Genomic DNA, 22199 nt, shown 5'->3' with positions numbered 1-22199 from the left:
GTGAGCCCAGGGACTTTGCTGGCGTGTGTCCTCTGTGCCCTGTATCCTGCTCTTTGCAGCGTGGGGCCAGAGCATCCCTCTTTGCAGCATCTCCCGGTGGCTGCAGACATGCTGGCCCGTGGCAGGCATCACCAAGGGGAGGGCTGCCCTCGTGCCCTGGGTTGCCGACAGCTGCAAGGCCACAGCGTTGCAGGGCAGAGAGGGCTGGGCCTGGTGACAGCTGCGCGGTGGCTTTGGTCCCACGCTCTGCCACGGGGCTGGGGCAACCTTCCTGCCAGCCCAGGGGTGGATGCACAGCTGCCATGATTGCAGCCCTTGGCCCTTCTCCAGGCTTGGATGTGCTGGGCACTCGGAGACCCGCTGCCCTGACATCTAATCCGTGGATGTTCTCAGGGACCGGAGCCAGCTTGGCGCCCCGGGCAGACTCAGAGAGAGCCTGTGCCCGGGTCCCGGCGCGAGGGGCTGCCCTGCACCTGCGGGTGCCGGCTCCGTGACCTCCCGGCCGCGTCCCGGGCCCCTTGGGGCTTCCAACTGGAGCCCTGCCCGGAGGGCATGAATCAGCTTTTCGCAGCTTGTTAAAGTCCTGATCCTGCCTCTTGTTTTCGTGCCTTTCAAATCAGGAAATGAGTTTTACAACTTTCCAGTGGGGCACAGCTGGTGGCCAGGGTCGTAAAGTTGAACTTTATAAATATCTCCCATGGGGACGGGGAAGAGCATTAAAAGGGAGAGCGAAGGACAGAGCAGGAGACAGAGAGAAGTGGGACTTCGCCAGGGCCAGGAAGAACCCATCTGAGCTGCAGCCATGGCCGGGCAAGGGCTGAAGGCTGGGCAGGTCTGGGGTAGGCTCTGCCTGGTGCTGTCTCTGCTCCTCCAGCTCCAGGGCTCCCAGGCCAAGTGCTACTTCCAGGCAAAAGGTAAGGGGGTCGGAGTAGAGGTGGAGATGTGGGGCATGAGGAGAGGCCTCCCCTTCCCCTGGCAGCGGGTGCTGTGCTGTGCAATTAAGGGATGTCATTGCAACCCGGTGGGCTGATGAGGGAGAGCGGTGGTCCATGAACCACCACCACCTGCCTGGGAAACCGCTACGGAGCTCCCAGCCACCCTGGGCAGGGCAGGGCAGGACGAGGCTCTGGTGCTCTTGGCATGGTCCTGGATGCTGGGCACAGCCTGGGGCTGTCGGTGCCAGCACCCGCACCCGTCCCTGCACCAGGCTCGGGGCTCCTTCGGCAACAGCTGCCGCATGCTCCTACCTGTCACGGGGCCTGGGCTGCACCCGGGCCACTGCCTCATCACCGCCTTTCCCCTCCCAGCCACCTGCCAGTACGAGGGGAAGCAGTTCAGCTTGGGGGAGTCGTGGCTCAGCACCAACTGCCTGCTCTGCACCTGCCTGCACCCCGTCGGCGTGGGCTGCTGCGAGATGTGAGTGGGTCGGGGGGCTGGTCCGCAGGGCGCCGTAACAGGGCGAGAGAAGCACCTGGGTGCGGGGCCTGCAGATGTGCCGCCGATGCAGGATGAGCAGCTGGTACCAGCTGGGCTGGGCTGGGCTGCGCTGCGAGGCAGCTGTGGGGCTGCCCCGGGGGCTGTGGGGTGACAGAGGGGTGCGTGGGATGGGGAAGCAGCTTCAGGTAACTCACTGGTCAGCCTGGCCTGGGAGCCCGTGCCCCCACAGCGCGGGGTGACGGCCCATCCCTTCTCTCCCTGCAGCACCCAGCACCCCATCGACTTCCCCGACTGGTGCGAGGCCCACTATGATGCCCAGACCTGCCAGATCTCCGTGGTGCAGAAAGCCAACCCCGGCCTGCCCTGCGTCAACAGCCTGGAGCGCGAGTGGGGCTCGGCCGGCACCCCTGAACCTGCGCTCAACAAGGTGCTGGAGACGGGGCTGAGCCGGTAGAGGCCCGGCAGCCCCGCGCCGCCGGCGCACCCACTGCATGTGCCAGACCTGCAGCACCGCCACGTAGACTCTCCACTGCAGCCACCTCCCAGGGAAACCACTATCCGGGTCCGCACCCACGGCCTAGCGCTGCCTTGGCATGGCTTTGCTTCTGCTTCAGCTTCCCAAGCCCCTCCTGCCCACAGCACAGCTCCCTCTCCAAGAGCAGCCCCAGCTCCGAGCGGGGGGCTCCGGGCACCCCACTGCTCCTACCCATGCACAGAAGCCCCTGGCTGGGGGAAGCCACGTGGAGGCCAGGCCAGGAGAGTGGGGGCTCTTGCCTGACCAGAGATGGGCACAGCAAGGGCAGTATGCCTCACAAAGCAGGGGAGGGGATGATGGCACCATGCTAGTGTCCAGGTGGGAGTGGACAGGCAGCCCCCAGCCCGGCTCGGTGGGAGCAGCTTTTGGGTATAGGGGAAGGAGATCGATTCTTTCCAGCTTGATCCACGGCTTCAAATGTGCACGGCCCCCAGGCAGCCTCCTGCCCCTGCGCCCGGGGCTCCTGCCTCCAGACCCCTTGCCTGCCCCACTGGCAGGGCACACCCCACCAGCGAGACCTGCAGCACGTCCTGGGGCACTCTGCACTGCGCTGCGCTGCCCAGAGGCTCCTTCCACCCTCAGAACCACTACAGCCCCTGCCTCTGCCCACGAGCGGAGGAGCTTACCTGCCTCGCACCTGGGCCCCGGGGGGGAGCCAAGCCAGGAGGCGGCCACGTGCTGGGTGCCCTGGGGCAACTGCAGCCGCAGGCCAGGCCTTCCGTGGGGTGTCCCTGCCTAGTGCCGTGAGAGGGGGCCACAGTGCCCTGCTGGGCTGAAGCGACCGAGGCGCTGGTGCGGAGCGGGCTGTGCGGCACCCCGCCCGGCCGGCGCAGAGCCTGCGTAGATGTTCTGTTCTCGCAATAAACGTATCACAGTCCACCTGGGCTCTGCCTGTGTGCCCGGGGATGTGCATGGGGGAGACAACAGGACACCAGCCGAGTCCGCCACACCCCGCTGCCCCCATGCTCCGGGCTCTGAAAGGCCCGTGGGACAGCAAGGAGGCGCCTGCACGCAGGCCCAGCACAGAGCAGGGACACAGGGCAGGGGCTTGGGGCGCAGTGAGGGCTGTTCGGGGGCCCCCTGGTGCAAAGCCCTGGGCAGGATCGGGGCTGCTAGAGGCTGTGGGTCAGGCACTCGGCTGTTTATTGATTCACACACAAACAGACTTGGGAAGGGCTTGTGGGGGAAGGGGCCGGGGGCCGAGCTGGGAAGGGCCTGGCCCATGCGGTCCTGCTTGGTGTCAGCTCTGTGTGGGCAGTGCCAGGGCCTTGGACAGCCCAGAGGGACTGGACCTGCCCTCCAGCCCAGGGGATACGAGGTCCAGCACAGGCTTCTCTGGCCTGGCCCTGGTGGGAAACGGGAGCCCGCTGTTCCCTAGCTGGGCCACAGCCCTAGAGAGCACAAGCCCAACCCTGTGCTGCGCCGAGGGCTAAGGCGCTGCCCCCCAGCAGGTCACAGGCAGAGTGGGTGGACCTGGACCTGGACCTGGACCTGGGGCAGGCCAAGCTCGCAGCTCAGAGCAGACTGCATGGGCTGGCAAGGCAGCCAGAGCACAAGCCCGGTGACAGGCAGTGGCTAAAAGGTCCCCGCTCTCTTCCTTTTCCTGCTCGGGGGCAGGGGCGCAATGTTGGGAGGGGTCAGGGCAGCTCACTGATTCGCCCAGCTCTCTCCAGCAAAGCCCACGTGTGGGTGAAAGGAGCAGGAGATGGGTCACCAACCCAAGAGCCCACAGCTCAGGGAAGCCCAGCCAGGCATGGGCCGGCTGCTGGGGACAAGCTGCAGAGGCGGCACGCAGTCTGCACATCAGCGCTAGTCCCTCCCCTCCTCGCACAGGGGCAATGAGTCCTGCAGGACCCGGGGGAGGATGCGCAGGGCCCAGGCCAAGCCTCCCATCAGATGGTGGTGGAGTTGGTGCTGGAGAAGGGGGACACATAGGAGGCCAGGACAGGGTTAGTGGGCAGAACCTTGATGGGCAGGTCCCAGCTGAAGGTGTCCACGTCGATCTGCTCCACGCCGCTCCAGGTGACCGTCTCTGACTGGTTCTCACGCACCAGGTGAGTCTCCACCGGCTCCCGCGATGTCACAAACTCAAAGTGCAGCCTCCACTTCAGAGACACTGGGCAGAGTGGGGAGAGGGCTCAGAGGCTGCCAGCACAAGGGCACTGGGCAGCAGCTATGGGAGCACTGGGTTAGGGCGGCAGCACCCGGCCGCAAGAGCCCAGCCACAGCTCTGGGATGGCATTGCGCCTGCCCACCCAGCGGCTCCCTCCCGATGGCCGGCCCTGGCGGGCACTCACCGATGTTGGTGCTGAACCCTGGCGTGGAGCCCAGCGGGATGGGCAGGCTGAAGCTGCTGCGCGACGTATGCAGGCAGGACTCCTGGTGACGGGCGTGAGTGCTGAAGGAGACGGGCTGCCCGCGCCGGCGCTGGAACTCCTCCTGGATGCTCTCCTCTGTCTGCAGACTCACCGAGTACTGCGGGCCATGGCGCACACGTGAGGGGTCAAGGGTGATGCCGAGCTGGGTGGCCCCTCCGCCAGTAGGGTAAAGGGACGTGATCCCCTGTGGTGACACCCCTCACCCCACCCCGACCAAACCCAGAGGGAAGCCTGAGGAGGGCCCCTCCACTGAAAGGGAAGCCCATGGATATCTGTGCTCCCCCACATGCACCCATGGGCCAGCTAAGGGGCTGCCTGCATTCCTGGCCTTGGCCACGGAGATGGTGGGGCTGGGAGCAGGGGCTGCACTGACCTGCAGGCAGGGGATGTCCCCTTCTGAGAAGTTGAACGTCCCGATGATGTCTTCCCCGATCTTATAGACTGTCTTGAAGATGCAGAACTTCCCCACCTTCCCACGGGTGTTGCTGATGCTATACAGGTCTGCGGAGAGAGGGAACAGCTCAGCAAGCTCAGGCTGCAGCCACGAGATGGTTCCTCCCTTCTTAGAGAGAGCTGCCCATCCCTTCCCCAGTACCGAGTTTTCACAGAACCACAGATAACGAGGGCTGGCAGGGACCTTACAGGAGTCATCCAGTCCACTCCTCTGTTCCAAGCAGCACCATCCCCAACTACATCATCCCAGCCAAGGCTTCATCCTAAAAACCTCCAAGGAGGAAATTCCCCCACCTCTCTAGGGAGCCTATTCCAGTGCTTTACCACCTTCCTCATGAGTTTTTCCTAATATCTAACCTCAACTTCCCTTGCTGCAGCTTGAGCCCATTGCTCCTTCTGTCATCTGAGAACAGTCCAGCTCCATCCTCTTTCAACCCCCCTGCAGGGAGCTGAAGGCTGCTATCAAATCCCCCCCCTTAATTTTCTCTTTTGCAGACTAAATCAGCCCAGTTCCCTCAGCTTCTCCTCACCAGTCCTGTCCCCCAACCCCACAACCATTTTTGTTGCCCTTTGCTGGACTCTCTCCAATGTGTTCACATCCTTTCTGTAGTGAGGGGCCCACAGCTGGACACATGTGGTCTCCCCAGTACTGAATAGTGGGGGAGAATCACTGCCCTTGATCTGCTGCAACGCTCCTACCGATGCAGCCCAGGATGCCGGTAGCCTTCTTGGCACCAAGGGCACACTGCTGGCTCCTGTCCAGCTTCTTGTCCACTCTAACTCACAGGTCTTTTTCTGCAGAACAGAGCTCCCAGCATAGGATTTTTCCCTCCTAAGTGCAGGAGTTTGCACTTCTCCTTATTGAACCTCATGACATTTCTTTTGGCCCAGTCCTCCAATTTATCAAGGTCTCTCTGAATCCTAGCCCTACCCTCCAGTGCATCTACTCCCTGCTGCTTGGTGTCATCTGCAAACTCGCTGAGGGCATGCGCTCCATCCCCTCTTCCAGCTACCCACCCACTGGGACTCCTTAGTGGCTTTCCAAGGGGAGAGGATGGTGTGGGTATTGGATCTAGCAAAAAATACGCTGCCACCTGCTGTAACGTACTTTGTGTGTCAGCTGGAGCAGGGGACTGGCTGGCTGAAGGAGGACAAGTCTGGGGGTGGTTGGCTGGAGAGAGCAGGGTGCTCGGCTGGAGAGAGCAGGGTGCTCCCAGCTGCTCGTTCCCTTGACTGGGTGGGGCAGCTTCCCCCGGCTGCTGCGAACCCCAGGGCTCCTGTACCAGTGGGTAGGCAGGACTGCCAGAGCAGCCTCTATGCTCTGGTGGCCAGGATGGGGCAGGAGACACGAGCAGGGCCTGCGGCAGAAGCAGCAGGAGGACAGCAGGGTCAGGCAGGGAACAACCTACGCAGGCTACGCCGAGAGGTGGCTGCCATCAGCAGCTCTGTGGCCAGGTCTGCCAGCCGAGGGTCCTTCTTCATCCCCTCCTCCTCCTCCAAGAAGGGGTTCGAGGGGGCGACAGCTTCATCCTGGGGGAACTGGTAATCCTTGAGCCCTGGGGGAGGGAGGGAAGGAGGAAGAGTCAGTGCCACGGCGGTGGGTGGCTGCGGGGAGGATGCCGCCTGCAGCAGGCCCTACCGTGCAGCACCAGGACCCGGAAGGGCACACGCAGCAGCTTGATGGGGGAGTTGACGCGCTGGCAGCCGACCGTCAGCTTGTAGGCGTACTTCACCGACTGCCCCCGGAAGGAAGGCGGCCCGTCCACCGGCAGCACCTCGCAGTAGGAGTCTGCAATGAGAGGGGCGGGCTCACCTCAGCTGGGCCAGCGAGGCTGCAGCTGGGCTGAGCAGAGGGTCCCTGGAGCAGAGGATCCCAAGGGGGGAGCAGCGTCAAAGACTGGCTAGGGGCAGGGCTGATCTTCCCTGGTGCTCTTGTCAAAGGCCAAGGACCCAACCCAGCCCGCTGTCAGCACCGTAGCACTCCTGGTCCACCCAGAGATGGATCACACAGAAGCACTGCCCTTCCCCTCCCCAGGCTTCCCTGATGATCTTCATCCGAGGGTACTTAGTGAATTAGCTGGAGTCACAGCGGAGCCGCTGGCACGACTGTTTGAGCGCTCATGGCGCTCAGGACAGGTCTCGGAGGACTGGAAAAGGGCCGATGTGGTCCCTATTTCCAAGAAGGGGAGGAAGGAGGAACCAGGTAACTACAGCCCGGTTAGTCTCACCTCTATCTTTGGCAAGACTTTTGAGAAAATTGTTAAGGATCACATTTGTGGGGGACCAGCGGGTAAAATAATGCTAAGGGGCAACCGGCATGGGATCACAGCAGGCAGATCCTGCCTGACTAGCCTGGTTTCTTTTTATGACCGGGTCACAAAATGCTTGGATGAAGAAATAGAGGTAGATGTTATTTACTTAGATTTTTAAAAGGCCTTTGACACAGCGTCGCACCCAGTTCTCACAAATAAACTAAACAGTTGCAATGTAGATTATTACACAGTCCAGTGGGTAGAAAATTGGCTTATGGGACACACCCAGAGAGTGGTGGTGGCCGGGTCAGTTTCTACCTGGAGAAATGTGGGCAGCCGAGTCCCCCAAGGCTCTGTGCTGTTCAATATCTTCATCAGTGACTTAAAAGAGGGAGCAGAAGGCACCCTGTCCAAGTTTGCTGGTGGCACCAAACTATGGGGGAGGTAGACAAACTAGAGGGCAGGGAGTGAATCCAGGCAGATTTGGACAGGCTGGGGAAATGGGCTGAACAAAACAGGATGCAGTTTAACAAGGACAAGTGCCATGTGTTGCACCTGGGGAGGAAGGATCATCAACACACCTACAGCCTGGGAGGCACCGCTCTGAGGAGCACGACTGTGGAAAGGGATCTCAGAGTCGTAGTCAACTCCAAAATGAAGTTGAGTCACTGGTGTGGTGAAGTAATAAGTAAAGGTAACGGCCCCCTTTCTTGCACAAGTAGGTGCATCACAAACAGGTCCAGGGAGGCGATGCTTCCCCTCTACGCGACATTGGTCAGGCTGCAGTTGGAGCACTGCGTCCGGTTTTGGGCGCTGCACTTCAGGAGGGATGTGGACAGCATGGAGAGGGTTCAGAGGAGGGCCACACATCTGGTTAAAGGCCTACAGAAAAAACCCCTACGAGGAGCGATTGAGGGTCCCCAATCTCTTCAGCCTTCACAAGAGCAGGCTGAGAGGTGATCTAGTGGCTGCCTACGAACTCATCGGGGGGGGACAGCAGGAAATAGGGAATACAATGTTTACCAGGGCGCCCATCTGGGTAACTAAAAATAATGGCCACAAACTGAGGGAAAGCAAATTTAGACTGGACCTCAGGAAAAAATTCTTGACAGTGAGGGTTGCCCAGACATGGAATATGCTTCCAAGGGCGGTGGTGCTGTCCCCGTCCTTGGACGTATTTAAGAGGAGACTGGACAGACACCTGGCTGGGGTCGTCTGAACCCAGCACTCTTTCCTGGCCAGGGCAGGGGGTCGGACTCGATCTAGTAGGTCCCTTCCGACCCTAGAAATCTATGAATCTGTGAAATTGCAGAGATACAAGTGTCCCAGGGAGGGCAGAGGCTGGGACATACAGACATTAATAACAACACTCCTCAGAGCAACTTGGGTCTCACAGACCCAACACCAGCAGTCTCCAAGGACGCCTACAGGCGCACCCACAGCACGTACGACAGGGGCCAGCAACACCTACAGTCACAGACAAGGAGGGCTGCCACGCTCCCCCGTGCCGCCCTAGGCTGGAAGGCCCTTTACAGGCCGGACCTAAGCTCTCTGTGGGGGGGAGCTGACCCAGGAGCGGTAGGTTGTGAAACCCCGGTTTTACGCATGTACGAGTCCATGTGCAGTGGCTTTAAGCCCAGTTTATGGAAATGGGAGTCTGCTCCCTTGCTTGCTCTGAGGGCCTTATGGTAAGCAAAACTCGGGGGCATCCGAACCCCAAGCCTCCGGGCTTGGGCCTGCAAGTAGGATGCCCGCCAAATGTTTTGGAAACATCTGAAGCCCCAGTTTTGGGTGGAGGATGTTTGCCGGTAGTAGGGCCACTTATGGTTCTGGACTCTTGGATTTGGAATTAGTTTTGGCAAATTTGGCCTTGGATACAAATTATTAAAAAAATTATAAAAAAATGCACAAGTCCATACACAAAAGCAATCTTAACTGAATGTTAAGCACTCACAAGTCAGGACAGTCCAGAACAACCAGCGCTGTCCGAGCTACAGCAAAATCCTCCGCAACCCAGCGCGTGAGCCTGGGCCAGACCCTGTCCTGACCACTGCCATAACCCGAGGGGCCAGAGGAATGCGAGAAACCCGTAAGAGGCAGCAGGGAACCATGCCCTGTGCAGATCTCATCCTGGCCCCTGGGGAGCAGAGCGTGACCTGAGCCCTGCAGCAGGTTTCATGTTCTTTCCATCAGCCACGACAGACACCCTGAGCTAACGGGGGAACTGGCACCAGCTGGCCCGTTATCCATCACGTGGCCACCCAGCATTGGGGGTGAGGGCACTCCCAGTGGGTTACGGTGCTGAGGTCTCTCCTGGGTCCCAGAAAGGTACAGGCCTCTCCAACCCTCTCCACCCAGCCTGTCTTTGCCTCATCTGGACATACACAGCCCAGTAGCAGCTGAAGGATGCTGAAAACATGGGAAGGAAGCAGAGAAGTAATTCTAGGCTTGGAAAAAGCAATCGACAGAGCAAGAGTGAGAGCTCCATCTGCTTGGCTTTATGAAAAGGCAATGAGAGGGCACTTGGTGTGTACAGTGCACAAGCCTCTCCCTGGGGAGAATATCTTGAAGGCTAAAAGGGCTCCTGAATCCAGCAGAACAGGAGCCAGAGGAAGGAAGACGAAGCCAGACAAGCCTGTATAAGTAAGGCCCAAGTGCGTAACAGCGAAGGGTGCTGGCCATCAGAACAAGCGGCTGATGGAAGCAGCAGTTCAAGGCTGCCTGGCTTGGGGTGACAAAGCAAACCAGCAGGTAGTAAGTTCAAAACAAACACCAGGGAGTTGTTTTTCTGGCTCTTAGTCAGAACTTCCTGGACCTTCAAGGTGCAGGCTGCAAGGGAAAACCCTGCTCAGACCTGGTCAATCTCCCTTCCAGCCTCTGCTCTGTCGCCCATCGTGCAACACCGGGCGAGACAGAACCAGGGTCTGACCAAGTGAACGGCAGCTCTTACGGCTCCATCTCAGCCCTTCCTGAATTCCGAGTTTAGTAAACCTCAAACAGCTGGAAAACAGGAAATGAAGACTTAAGATGATCGCCCACGCACCCTTAACCCTGCCCTCCGGAGCCGGCAGTGACACTGAGTGACCTGCATGCACTCCGGCTCCATCCAGATACCTGAGAGCTGCGGGGGCCAAGCTCCTCTGGGGAAAGCATGCCCTTCTCCTGGACCCTGCCTGGGAGATGACCGGGGAGAGGCACAGTGCAGCCAGGGAGCTGGGCTGCACGTGGGCTCTCATGGCAGGGTACAGCGGGGTCTTTGCTATGCAGCCTGTCAGCAGGGAGGTGAGGGGAGAGCTTGAGCTGTGTAGGGGTCAGTGTGCTTGGGGAGAAGGGGCTGTAAAGGGCACCAGCCCTGGGGATGCCCCAGTGCAGTGGGCTGTGCGACTGCAGGGCAGGTGCTGACAGCCCCATGCAGGACACGGCAGGTGTTACAAGGGCACAGGGTATTGCCCAGACAGATTCACTCCACCTTAGCTACAGACTCAGCCATTTCTGTACGTAAACCTATAGCAGAGATGTAGAATCTCTGCCCTCCAGAGCCGGCAGGGGAGGAAGGAAGACCCGGGAAACTATAGGCCCGTTAGTCTGACCTCGGTCCTGGGGAAGCTCTTTGAGAAGATTATCCAGGAGCACATCTGCGAGGGGCAGCAGGGGAGATTATGCTTAGGGGCAACCAACACGGGTTCATTAGGGGTAGGTCCTGTCAGACCAACCTGGTGCCTTCTACGACCAGGTCACAAAATCCTTGGGCGCAGGTGTCGCGGTGGACGTAGTCTTTCTGGATTTTAGGAAGGCCTTTGACACTATCTCTCACCCCATTCTCATTAAAAAATTAGGCGACTGTGGTGTTGATGCCTACATGGTCGGATGGGTCACTAGTTGGCTGGAGGGCTGCACCCAGAGAGTGGTGGTGGACGGGTCATTTTCGATCTGGAGAGATGTGGGCAGTGGGGTCCCCCAGGGCTTGGTCCTCCGGGCCACACTGTTCAACATCTTCATCAGTGACTTGGACGAGGGGGAGAAAAGCACCTTATTCAAATTCGCAGATGACACTAAGATGTGGGGAGAAGTAGGCACGCTAGAAGAGAGGGACAGGCTACAACTAGATCTGGACAGGTTGTAGAGGTGGGCAGATGAGAACAGGATGGGTTTCAACACTGACAAGTGCAAGGCGCTGCACCTGGGGGGAGACCCAGCAGCAGACCTACAGGCTGGGAACTCCCTTCTCGTCAGTGCAGAGGCAGAAAAGGATCTTGGAGTCATTATTGATTCCAAGATGAACATGGGCCGGCAGTGTGGGGACGCGGTCAGGAAGGCCAACCGTACCTTGTCGTGCATCCACAGATGCATCTCGAGCAGGTCCAAGGAGGTGATTCCCCCCCCCAACGCGACACTGGTCAGGCCACAGCTGGAGTGCTGCGTCCAGTTCTGGGCGCCGCACTTCAGGAGGGATGTGGACAGCATGGAGAGGGCCCAGAGGAGGCCACTTGTACGGTCAGGGGGCAGCAGGGCAGGCCCTACGAGGAGAGGCGACGGGACCTGAACCTGTTCAGCCTCCTCAAGAGAAGGCTGAGGGGGATCTAGTGGCCATTTACAAACTAGTCAAGGGGAACCAGAAGGCATTGCAGGAGTCCCTGTTCCCCCGAGCACTACCGGGAGTGACAAGGAACAACAGCCGTAAGCTGACAGAGGGTAGATTCAGACTAGACATCAGGAGGTGCTACTACACAGTCAGGGCGGCTAGGACCTGGAACCAACTTCCAAGCGAAGTGGTGCTGGCTCCTACCCTGGGGGTCTTCAAAAGGAGACTAGATAATCACCTTGTTGGGGTCGTTTGACCCCAGCATCCTTCCTGCCCATGGCAGGGGGTCGGACTTGACGACCTGCTCAGGTCCCTTCTGACGCTACCAACTATGAAACAAAGAATCGCAGACAACAAGGGTTGAAGGGAGCTCAGGAGGTCACATCTCATCCAACCCCTGCTAAAAGCAGGATCAGCCCCACCTAGATCATCCCAGCCAAGGCTTTCTCTACCCAGGTCTTCAAAACCTCCAAGGATGGAGATTCCCCACCTCTCTGGGGAGCCTGTTCCGGTGCTTTACGACCCTCCTCACGAGAGGTTTTTCCCTCATAATTAACCTCAACTTCCTTTGCTGCAGCTTGAGCCCATTGCTCCTTGTCCTGCCATCTGCCCCCACTGAGGCCAGCCCAGCTCCATCCTCTTTGCAGCCCCCCTGCAGGGAGGTGAAGGCTGCTGTTCAATCCCCTCGGTCTTCTCTTCTGCAGACTCAATCAGCCCAGGTCCCTCAGCCTCTCCTCACCAGTCATGTGCCCCAGCCATTTTCACTGTCCTCCCCTGGACTCTCCAACTTGCCCACATTTCTTCTGTAGCCTCATCTTGGCTGCTCCCTGGGCCATGGCAGGCCAGGCCCCAGGGCCCATTGTCCAGGGCTTGGCCCAGCCCCGTCTGGGGGGCCATAAGCAGTGTGGCTCTGTGGGAACAGCAGCTTCACGCTGGCTCCCAGGAGACACTGTCTAACCCTCCCCATGACAGCTCTTCCGAGCGGCGAAAACCTGAGCCAACAACTCAACACTTGGGCAACCACCTCGACCTGCCGAGAAAACCTTTGCCTGGGGAGGCCTGTGACACCTCGGCAGCCCTGTCAGCATATAACCTGCCACTTCTAGCACAAACAGGGCTGTGGCCTCATGGACCACTGGGATGGCAGCGATTGTGCCCTGAACTCCTGGCAGATCCAGACAACAGCAGACTTGTCGCAGGGAAGTCCCGGGGACGAGAGGCTGGCAGCACCTGGAGGAACGAGCTCCACCAGCAGAGGGGAAAAGCGGAGAATGGAAAATCCCTGCAGGGTACGAAGGGGCCAAGGCACCAGTGCAGAGGCTGCAAAGGGATGAACAAAGCTGGGGCAGAAGTGGGGATTGGAAAGGCTCGCCCTCATTGCACAGGGACCCTGTTTACCCGTGGAAGAGGGGAGAGTTACGGGAACTAACCTACAGCAGAGGCAGACTCCACGGTCCGGAGCAGAGGGGGATCCAGGACCCCAGAAGGCCTGAGCCTCTGCCCACGAACACTACACTGCAGTGAGAAACAGGCAGGGAGCCGCACGTTGGTGCGCCAGCCCGCCTGTCTGCCCCTGCACAGTTCAGCTCCGGCTCTGAGCAAGGAATGACCCAGTCAAGAGCTGGTCTAGAGTCCAAGCAAAGACCGCGTGTCTCATGGCTGCACAGACTCCGGCTGCAGAGTCCTCTTCCCCCGCCCCCACCTCCTCCCATGAGAGCGGACATGGAGCTTACAGGACTTTGATTCTCCAGGATCCAGCCGCAGGTCACAGAAGAGGATCTTGGGGGGAGTGGACAGGATGCACTGGCCTCTCTCTCCTGCAAGGGAAGGACAGGGTAACAGCTGCACAGCAGCAGAGCAGCTCCCTGGGGAAGGTGCCAGGACCACACCATGCCCCAGCCAGCTGTGTTGAGCTCTCACCAATGGCCTGGGGAATGGGATTTCATCTCCACTTCTTGATGGGCAGAGGAATGGGCAAAAGCAGCAGGATTGATGGCCCTCGTACTTTAATGCCAGTGCCCCTGCCTGTGTTATTCACAGAATCATAGAAAAGTCCGGCTGGCAGGGCCCTCCAGAGGTCACAGCCAGTCCAAACTTGCTCGAGGCAGGATCAAACCCATTCGTAACATCCCAGACATGTCCTCATCTAACTTATTCCTAAACCTACACAACACGTAACTACGAAGCTCAAAGACCCCAAGAGCCCCCAAATCTGCCCCAGGTAAAGCAGAGACATGGAGGCTGGCAGTGTCCTGCCACTGCAAGGGGTGCTTAAATGCACTCAAAAGTCCAAGGAAGAGGCTATGTTCCCTGCTGCAGAGGAAGGCCAACTGCCATCCCCAGTCCGTATCAATCTGACCAGGGGGAAAATCCCTTCCTGACCCCCAGTGCAGCACTCAGGCTGACCCTGAACCGGGGGGCAAGACCCTGCGACCTGGAACCTCGTGCTCTAGGCCCAGCAGGGCTGCCTCCCCTCGTCTCATCACCTGCTTCCAAAGGCTCCTGCAGAAACGTCGGCCCAGGGAATCCTACCAGGTGGGAAGGGGGTTTCTTCATCTACTGCCTCATAGGCCTGTCGAGTGCACCAGGACCAGTCTGGCTGGCTCTCTCCATTGCAATCACCTTCTCCCCATCGGCGCCCTTTCCTCTCCCCATCCCAGAGGCCTGTGCTCACCTCTGTTGGGGACGAAGACGGTCTCGTTCTCAGCCTGCACATCATGCTTGCTGTCGTCTGAGGGAGGCAGCGCCACCCGGTTCTCGCTGGCATGGAACTGGCAGTGAATCTGCGCACTGGCCCATGCAAGCATCTCACTGGGGAGAGAGGAGAGAGAAGGGCAGTGAGACACCGACAGCCAGATGGGTCCAGAGGGCAGGTGGGCCTGGAAAGTCCACACAGCCACAGCCCTTCCAGCTGTGCCTCTCTACCGAGGGCTCTGGTCCCTGGCTGGGAAAGGGCCTTTCGGTCCCAGTCCTGATGGCTCAGGTGTCTCCCCACGCGACTGTGTCCCAAGTCCAGCCAGGAGGGGCTTGGGCTGCAGCCCCATAGTGGAGAGGCTCCCTGATGTGGGGGGTCTCAGCCCCTTCCCTGCTTCACACCAGGCTGCAACAGGCAACCATCAGGTCTTGGCAAGCCTGGTGACCCGGTCGAAGGCTGAGAAAGATGCTGGCCATGGCAGCCCCCACCCTCCCCCTGCATTTCAGGACAAGGAGCAGAGTGGGGCTGCTCTGTTCACACCGCTCTCAGCTCTGGGACCCGGTCCTTCCCCACAGGCCCCCACTAAAGCACCACGTGGTCACCTCCGACCTGTGTCAGCAATGGGGAGGCTCCACCCTGCAAGAGCCCAGGGAACGGGGAGAAGAGCGGGGACAAAGGACCAGATGCAAGGGGGTAGGTGGAGACTGACCCTCATTTCTCTTTCCACCACGATCACGTGGCACGGGTCTGATTACAGAAGGCAGCACCGAGTCGCAGGGCAGAAGCTGCAGGATGCAGGGAAGGTCTTGGAGCCACCCTTTCCTTCAGCACAGGTGGAGCACAGTATTAACCAGTGACACCTCCAACCCTGGCTCCAGGCGAGCACCCGTGCGCTCACACAGGTCAGAGGACCAGAAACCCATTGGTAGCGATGAGTGCATGGCCCCTTCCCCAAATGGCTGCCTCCTGCCCTGGCCTGAGCATCACGGAGGGGGCAGGTTGTACGAGCAGGGCCAGAGTACTCCTGCCTTTGGCTAGACACCTTCCCTCCCATGCCACCCCGAGGGGTCCCGGGAGCAGTGCTGGTGTGCTAGACCTGCTACCACGGTGCGCTGCTGGAGGCTTTCTCCCCACAGCCCAGAGGAGCGGGAGGGATTGTTGCATGGCAAACAGGCTTGGCCTTCATCGGCCCCTGCACCACTGCTCTCTGGTTCCAGACGCTGCGCGGAAAACGCCCTCAGATCTTCTCTCTCTGCCCACAGAGCCCAAGCCGGTGACACGAGAGGTACAGCAAGTGGTGCTGGAACAGCACTGCTAAGCCAGGTTCCCTTGAAGCTACCAGGCACGTTCCTCCTTACTTATGGTCTCAGCCCGCTGCTGCGATGTTCCTGCCACCCCAGCAGCCTGTAAAAGCTTGCCATGGTGCCCAGAACGAGACATTGCAAACCTGGGAGCTGCTCCTCGTTAATGAACAGGAGCCTGCGGGGAGCATTTAGTGTGCTGGGGGCTGGGCAGCGACACAGCGAAGAGCCTTGCAGCCTGCCAGCGAGAGGCTCTTGCCCGCTCAGTTCAGCCCCAATCTCAGACCAGGGCACCGAGGCCCGTGTGTCGCTCTGGTGTTTGCCTAGCACGGCAGTCGGCCACCCCTCTCGGCTGTAGGTTGGGGTGACCCTGCTCGGCTCAGAGGTGGGCAAGTGCTAGGACCTGGCCGGCTGTCACTGCCTTTCTTCCTGCGGCAGCATGAGGGATGCTCCTGCCACCACTGCCAGAGGCCACCAGTGCCCAAGCCACCGAACTCCCACATCGTGGGTCATATCAAACAGCTCCGCAGTCTGTAGGCCGCTGACTGCTGCTTCAGCTTCCCATGCCCTGCAGATTTCCCCGTGTGAATCCTACCCCTTCAGCACTCTGTACTTGGCAACCTTCACGGCTGGCAGGGCCGGGCCAGGCCGGGCGTCTCAGACACTGCTCTTGCACCTCCCGATGCGCAGAGAGCGTGCTGCAGATTGCACTTGGCATTGAACTGTGGAACGGCTAGGTTGGCAGGGCCCTCGGGCGGTCTTGGCTAATCCAACCTGTAGCAGAAAGCCCCCTTTTCCTCTTGCCTGCAGTTGCTCTCCCCTCCTTGGATATGTTTTTCCTCTTCTACCTTTTCTTCCTTCCTCTTTTTTCACTTTAAGATAAGGAATTGTGTTTTAAAATTTGTATGGGTGCATTTTGTATCTCCCCTTGTATTTTGGTATTTTTATCTATTTGTGCGCCATGACATTACTTTTGTAGCTTATATTTTATACTCCTCACCTTTCAACTAAATGTGTTTAGTTTCAGAAGTAAGTTATACATTGTAATAATGTTAACAAGGGCAGGAGTCAAACCTCACTTCCCTGTATCAGGCGGCCCCTGAAAGAGCAGTGAATCCGTGATTGAATGCGTAACACGGTAGCAGGCAGCAATTAACACCTAGGGAAACCGCAGATCAACCAACAGAAGAAATCAATAGAAGACAATGTAGCAACTGGGAAACCTCTAAACATCACTGATCAAGGGCTAGAAGCCCTGGTCTGAGCTAATCAACATCGGGGACCAACTTTTGGGCTGAATATCTCCAGATCGACCGTTCCCAGAGCCCTATTCAAAATTCATCAATGGACTCCCAAACCTGCATGTACATGCGGACGACCCCTGGGGCTGACAGATGCCATCCAGTAGCCGTCGAGGGGGAAGTCCCACGAGGGTCAACGACCCCTGGATTGGGCAAACCTGAAAACTGGGGAGTCACCAAAGTCTGCCAAGGACAGATAAAAAGCAGTGAAAAGTGACCCTCAGCAGCGCCCATTTGATCTCCAACCTGACCAGCACCCGACCTGTCCAGCCAGAAGCACCAGCCGGCGACCCCCTTCTGGAAGATAATACCACAGCCTGCCACCGGAGGTTGTTCAAGCGCCTTCATTGAACACCTTCAAGATGAAACTGGATGCTTATCTTGCTGGGATCCTATGACCCCAGCTGACGTCCTGCCCTTTGGGCAGGGGGCTGGACTCGATGATCTTCCGAGGTCCCTTCCAGTCCTAATGTCTATGAAATCTATGAAAACCATGCTGGAAGAAGCCTCGATGGCAGACTCCAGCCATCGGGATAGGTATACCTGACTCTTGTAGCTCGCTAATGTGTGTGCGCATGTGTGTGTGTGTGGGGACCAGTCCCAAGGTTTATAATTTAACTTCATTACAGTGGTTCAATCTGCCTAATAAACCAGAATTTTAAGGATCCTGAGTTGGACATTTGTAGCCAACAAGCCCTGCTCAAGGCAGGCCTCTCTGTTATGTAAGGCACCTGCTCAAGGCAGGAGTAACCCTGTCTGAACCACCCCAGATAAGCCTCTGTCTAACCCAGTGCCTCTCAACCTTTTTGGACTGAGGGCACCCCTCGGAAGAGGCCAGCTCTTTGTTTTCACTTGTTTGGACCACAGAAGAATAACAGAACAATTCTGCTGCAGAGGACGCAGAACAGGTCTGAATGCTTTGGACTCCTATCTGAGATCTCTGCGCTTACCCTGTGACTCATGCTTGCTCACCTCACAGGGCTATCATTGCGAGGCACCCCGCAGCACCCCTGAAAGGATCTCAAGGCACTGCAGGGTGCCAGGGCACCTGACTGAGAATCACTGGTCTAACCTATGAAAACTGCACTAATGCCCCCTCTGCACAACTCCCAGTCACAAGGCCCCAAGCCACCGAGAACGGCCCAACGTGCCCAGGTGACGCAGGGGGCGCTGGCAGTGCCTGGGTGCTGCACGGACAAGGAGAAGCTTGAGGTGGCCAAGGAATGGCATCCTCTGCCCAGGACCCCCCGTAGGCTACCTCAGCACAAACCCTTTCACGTGCTTGAAGGTGCCAAGGCCTCCTCTGACTTCCAGGGGCACATTGCACAGCGGTGCCGTCTCTAGGACTGGCTTCCCTGCCTCTGCCTTCATCAAGGGCTGTCCACAAATACGCTAAACAGAAAGCACCACAACTGATGCCATCCTTTGTTCTCCAAACTGAGCACAGTCCCCCCACCTTGTGCTTTAGCTACTGCTTTGGAAACAAATCTCTCGGAGAAACATCCTTCAAAAGGCCAGGAAGGAAAACATAAGTCTGGATTCACGGACACCTGCCAGGCTCCTGGACAACCTCAAATGGTTTTGGGACAGATGCTCCTCTGGCATCTTCTTTTTCAGTGGCCAAAATCTCCTTCCTCAGCAGCAGCATCATGTGGCACCACCTTCTAGCAGGATCCTGATCTTAACTGAAAACCCTGGTGTGGCTTCCTGAGAAAGGTCACCAAACCCATACACCCCAAGAGCCCTCCTTCCTTGGGGTCTTTGTTTGTCCACTGCCTCCGCTGTCCTCGGGCCTGACTGCCCTCTCTCGTTAGGGTGTGCGTCTTACAGGGCTCTCACCTCGGTCAGCTCACCTCGGCCGTCGTCCCTTCAGATTCCAGGTTCTCTTCTCTGAAATATCAAGGAACACAACCCAGTCTCTCGCTGTGGGGCTCAGCATTTCCCCCCTCGAATGAGCAGCCCATCAGTGGTTACTCCTGACCTAGGCACAGTCTCAATGAGCCGGGGCGTGACGCTCGACTGCGTTTCCAGTGCTGAGGGAGCCCCGAGATGAACTCACTCAACAGCCCCTTTCCGGGGTGGGGTGGGGGGTGAAGGTGTGGTTCTCTCTCTCCGTGACACTACATCTGCAGAAATCACTGATCTGCACCGACGTCGCTTGTACGCTGGAACCTCCGTACAACATCCTCAGCTGCTCTGGGGGTGAGGGAGGGAGGGAGGAGTTGCTGCACGTTACAGCCGCATTTAAATCCACTGCACCTACATGAAACCGTGTGACAACCGCCATGCTGTTAGCTTCGCCAGTCAGTGTCTGAGGCTCTCAACATTACCCAGCTTTACCACCTGGTCAAGAACCAGCTTTTACTTCATCTTCAGTGGAGCAGGAGCTGACGTGGAGCAGGGATGAGGTGGTGCTGGATCTCTCAGCGGAGCGGCTAAACACCCAGTCAGATTCATTGAGGAAACTGTTGGAGCACAAGATTCTGTGGGTAAATGTGAAAGCTTTTATTAGACCAACTAAATAGCTGGAAAAATTGTTCTCTGCAAGCTTTCGGGTACAAACACCCTTCTTCAGGCAGAAGGAGAGTCTGCTGGTATGTGTGTGCTCTCCTGGGTGGAACAGAAGCCACTGCTCAAAATGTAGGTCTGTGAAAATGCAAGTGCATGGCAGCGAAGATCAGAGGCGATGGGAAATGGCTGCAACCTATCCTGCGGGGCAGGTACATGCTGTTTGGCCAGGTACGTGGAGGGCTGCTCTTCATCCCCAGCATGCACGGGACTTCCTGTTCGGTTCCTGCAAGCTCCGCTGGGCTGGATGGGTCCTTGTCCAGGAGCGCCAGCACAGCTCTTATAGAGGGTCTCCCGTGGCAGCCCCCGCGCCACAGACTTCCACGGTGAGAGCGCTGAGCGCCCTGTACCTGCTTCCTCGGAGCCTGCCGCATTCAGTGCCAGGCTTTATTTGGAAATTAACCCTTTGTTCATGTTTTTTTCTGGCATCTCAAACCAATGTGCCTCTGAGCTTGGTCTCCTGGCTGTACAGTTCTAAGCGTATTCGGCATCAGCGCTGAGGATACGTTCCCACAAAACGCAACTCTTGCTAGCGTGAGACACCTCCCTTGAGCAGAACACCTCTGCATTGCGCCTCCAGTGCCTCACTCATGGCCAACCTGTTTTCTGACCTTGCTTTGTACATTTGCATCAGGTCCTCCTGCCTTGGCAGGCACTTTGATTAGAAGCCTTCAATTGCGCAGCACGAGATTTGGTTACCCTGCAAACACCCATTCTTTAGGGAATCTCCTTGACTGGGGCAATGCCCATGCTTCAACCTGGCCATCACTGGATGTGTTGGTTCCTCATCACACCTGGACTCCTGGAAAAACTTTCTTGTTTGTTTTAAACAAGTGGCATTCTCCTGTGAGCACATGCGGTGGAGTCCAGGATTGCCGCGGTAGCAGGTCACAGACCCTTCTTGCTTACTGCGATATGCTGCGCATCTGCAAGGTTTCGCTGTCCATCTTCCTTGCATCTCTCGCTCCCAGGGGCTTGCGAAGAGGGCTGCACCTCTGTAAGTCTTTGCCAGATTCGCTTCCCAACCGAGGGCTTCTTGTAGCTTTGTTTGCTCCACTTTTGCTAGTGATTCAGTTCCCCTTGGACCTCAAGTACCTACAGTCGGAAGGCAGGGTAGAGATGCAGCTTTATAGACTAACTAAATCAAATATATAAGGAGAGCACAAGCTTCCGCAAGTTCTTGTGGTTACCTCTCCAAATGCTGTGAGTGGACCGGGGTGCAGAAAGCAGGGTGCAACAAGGACAGAGAAATTAGAATAACAAAAAACAGGGGAGGGGAGAGGAGATGGCAGGGGAGGTGCTAGGAGAGAAAAGCAAACAAGCAGAAAACCCCAGGACAAAGGGGGTCACCAAAGTTAATCCAGGTAATGAGAGAAGGATCCCTGGTCCCTGTCTAAAACCAGACTTCACACAGTCGGTCTGGGGATAATTTCTGTTCCGGTTTTCCATTAAAACTCGTCTGCAATTTTTTTTTTGCCTGTGAACAGCAATCCTGAGGCCAGGGATGGAGAGTCCAGGGAGGTTGGACCCTCAGCTGAGGTCCCCAAAGGTGATCGAGTCTCGGCCCCACGGCTCGGACCTGCTGTGCCACGTCGAGCACAGCCAAGACAGAGCTCAGCATTGCTTAATGAGCTGTTTGTGCAGAGCTGGAGAAGTCAGCTTCACTCTACATCGCGGGGACGGTTAAATAACAGCGCAGCTCCCCCCTGCGTGACATGGCAAGCCCGGCGCAACCAGACGCTCCGGTTTCGAGGCCAGTTCTGCACCATTCCCCTGCTGCGATCCTCCTCCAGGACCTGTCAGGCTGCTGCCGGCCCTCGTCACGGCACGACTGTCCCACCGCCCCGGCCCGCTCTTACGCCACGAGCCACAAACAAAGCTGACCCCATGGCCAGGTCAGGGACAGGCCAGGAGTGCCAGGCACGTTACACGGGCCCAGCACCCCACGACCGCGCTGCGCGGGGCCAGGGGAAGGGGCAGGGGCACGGTACCCATGGGTGTCGCGGCACCCCACGACCGCGCTGCGCGGGGCCAGGGGCAGGGGAGACGGTACCCAGGGGGGTCGTGGCACCCCACGACCACGCTGCGCGGGGCCAGGGGAAGGGGCACGGTACCCATGGGTGTCGTGGCACCCCACGACCGTGCTGCGCGGGGCAGGGGAAGGGGCACGGTACCCATGGGGGGTCGCGACACCCCACGACCGCGCTGCGCAGGGCAGGGGAAGGGGCACGGTACCCAGGGGGGTCGTGGCACCCCACGACCGCGCTGCGCAGGGCAGGGGCAGGGGAGACGGTACCCAGGGGGGTCGTGGCACCCCACGACCACGCTGCGCGGGGCAGGGGAAGGGGCACGGTACCCATGGGTGTCGCGGCACCCCACGACCGTGCTGCGCAGGGCAGGGGCAGGGACACAGTACCCAGGGGATTGCGGCACCCCAGGAGGGGGGCACTGCGGGGCGGGGCGGGGCTGGGGGGTGTTGGGCCGCCCCCCGGGCGGGGGTACCTGGAGGCGGAGGTGGAGGCGGCGGAGAGCGGGTTGGTGAAGGTGATGCTGCACTCCAGCACCTCCCCGGCCAGGAACACGGGCCCGCGGCCCAGCGCCGCCACCACCTCGATCATGGCGGCGGGGGGCGGGGCGGGAGCGGGGAGGCGGGGCGTGGCCGGGGGCGGGGCGCGCGGAGGAGGTGGGCGTGGGCGT

The 22199-nt window shown here is 58.7% G+C and overlaps 2 protein-coding genes across 2 annotated transcripts; one reads left to right on the top strand and one right to left on the bottom strand.

Moving 5' to 3' along the window:
* Positions 1–632: 632 nt before the first annotated feature.
* On the top strand, positions 633–2851 carry MSMP (microseminoprotein, prostate associated). Its single transcript, XM_006265996.3, has 3 exons — positions 633–914; positions 1308–1416; positions 1702–2851. Exons 1-3 carry the CDS (start codon positions 803–805, stop codon positions 1889–1891), a joined length of 411 nt encoding a protein of 136 aa, XP_006266058.1. The 5' UTR covers positions 633–802; the 3' UTR covers positions 1892–2851.
* Positions 2852–3098: 247 nt separating this feature from the next.
* On the bottom strand, positions 3099–22148 carry RGP1 (RGP1 homolog, RAB6A GEF complex partner 1). Its single transcript, XM_059725412.1, has 8 exons — positions 22005–22148; positions 14312–14448; positions 13371–13454; positions 6443–6592; positions 6213–6359; positions 4724–4851; positions 4270–4447; positions 3099–4088 (listed from the first exon to the last, which is right to left on the bottom strand). Exons 1-8 carry the CDS (start codon positions 22118–22120, stop codon positions 3865–3867), a joined length of 1164 nt encoding a protein of 387 aa, XP_059581395.1. The 5' UTR covers positions 22121–22148; the 3' UTR covers positions 3099–3864.
* Positions 22149–22199: the final 51 nt, after the last annotated feature.

Source organism: Alligator mississippiensis, chromosome 3 (assembly GCF_030867095.1).
Source record: "Alligator mississippiensis isolate rAllMis1 chromosome 3, rAllMis1, whole genome shotgun sequence".
NCBI classification, from domain to species: domain Eukaryota; kingdom Metazoa; phylum Chordata; order Crocodylia; family Alligatoridae; genus Alligator; species Alligator mississippiensis.
This window is presented reverse-complemented; position numbering and strand designations above follow the sequence as displayed.

Coding starts and splice junctions, on each gene's coding strand:
- RGP1 (XM_059725412.1), bottom strand. CDS start 22,120: ATGATCGAGGTGGTGGCGGCGCTGGGCCGCGGGCCCGTGTTCCTGGCC. Junction 14,449..22,004: donor GCCTCCACCTCCGCCTCCAG/GTACCCCCGCCC, acceptor CTCTCTCCCCAG/TGAGATGCTTGCATGGGCCA. Junction 6,360..6,442: donor CCGGGTCCTGGTGCTGCACG/GTAGGGCCTGCT, acceptor TCCCTCCCCCAG/GGCTCAAGGATTACCAGTTC.
- MSMP (XM_006265996.3), top strand. CDS start 803: ATGGCCGGGCAAGGGCTGAAGGCTGGGCAGGTCTGGGGTAGGCTCTGC. Junction 915..1,307: donor GTGCTACTTCCAGGCAAAAG/GTAAGGGGGTCG, acceptor TTCCCCTCCCAG/CCACCTGCCAGTACGAGGGG. Junction 1,417..1,701: donor GGCGTGGGCTGCTGCGAGAT/GTGAGTGGGTCG, acceptor CTCTCCCTGCAG/CACCCAGCACCCCATCGACT.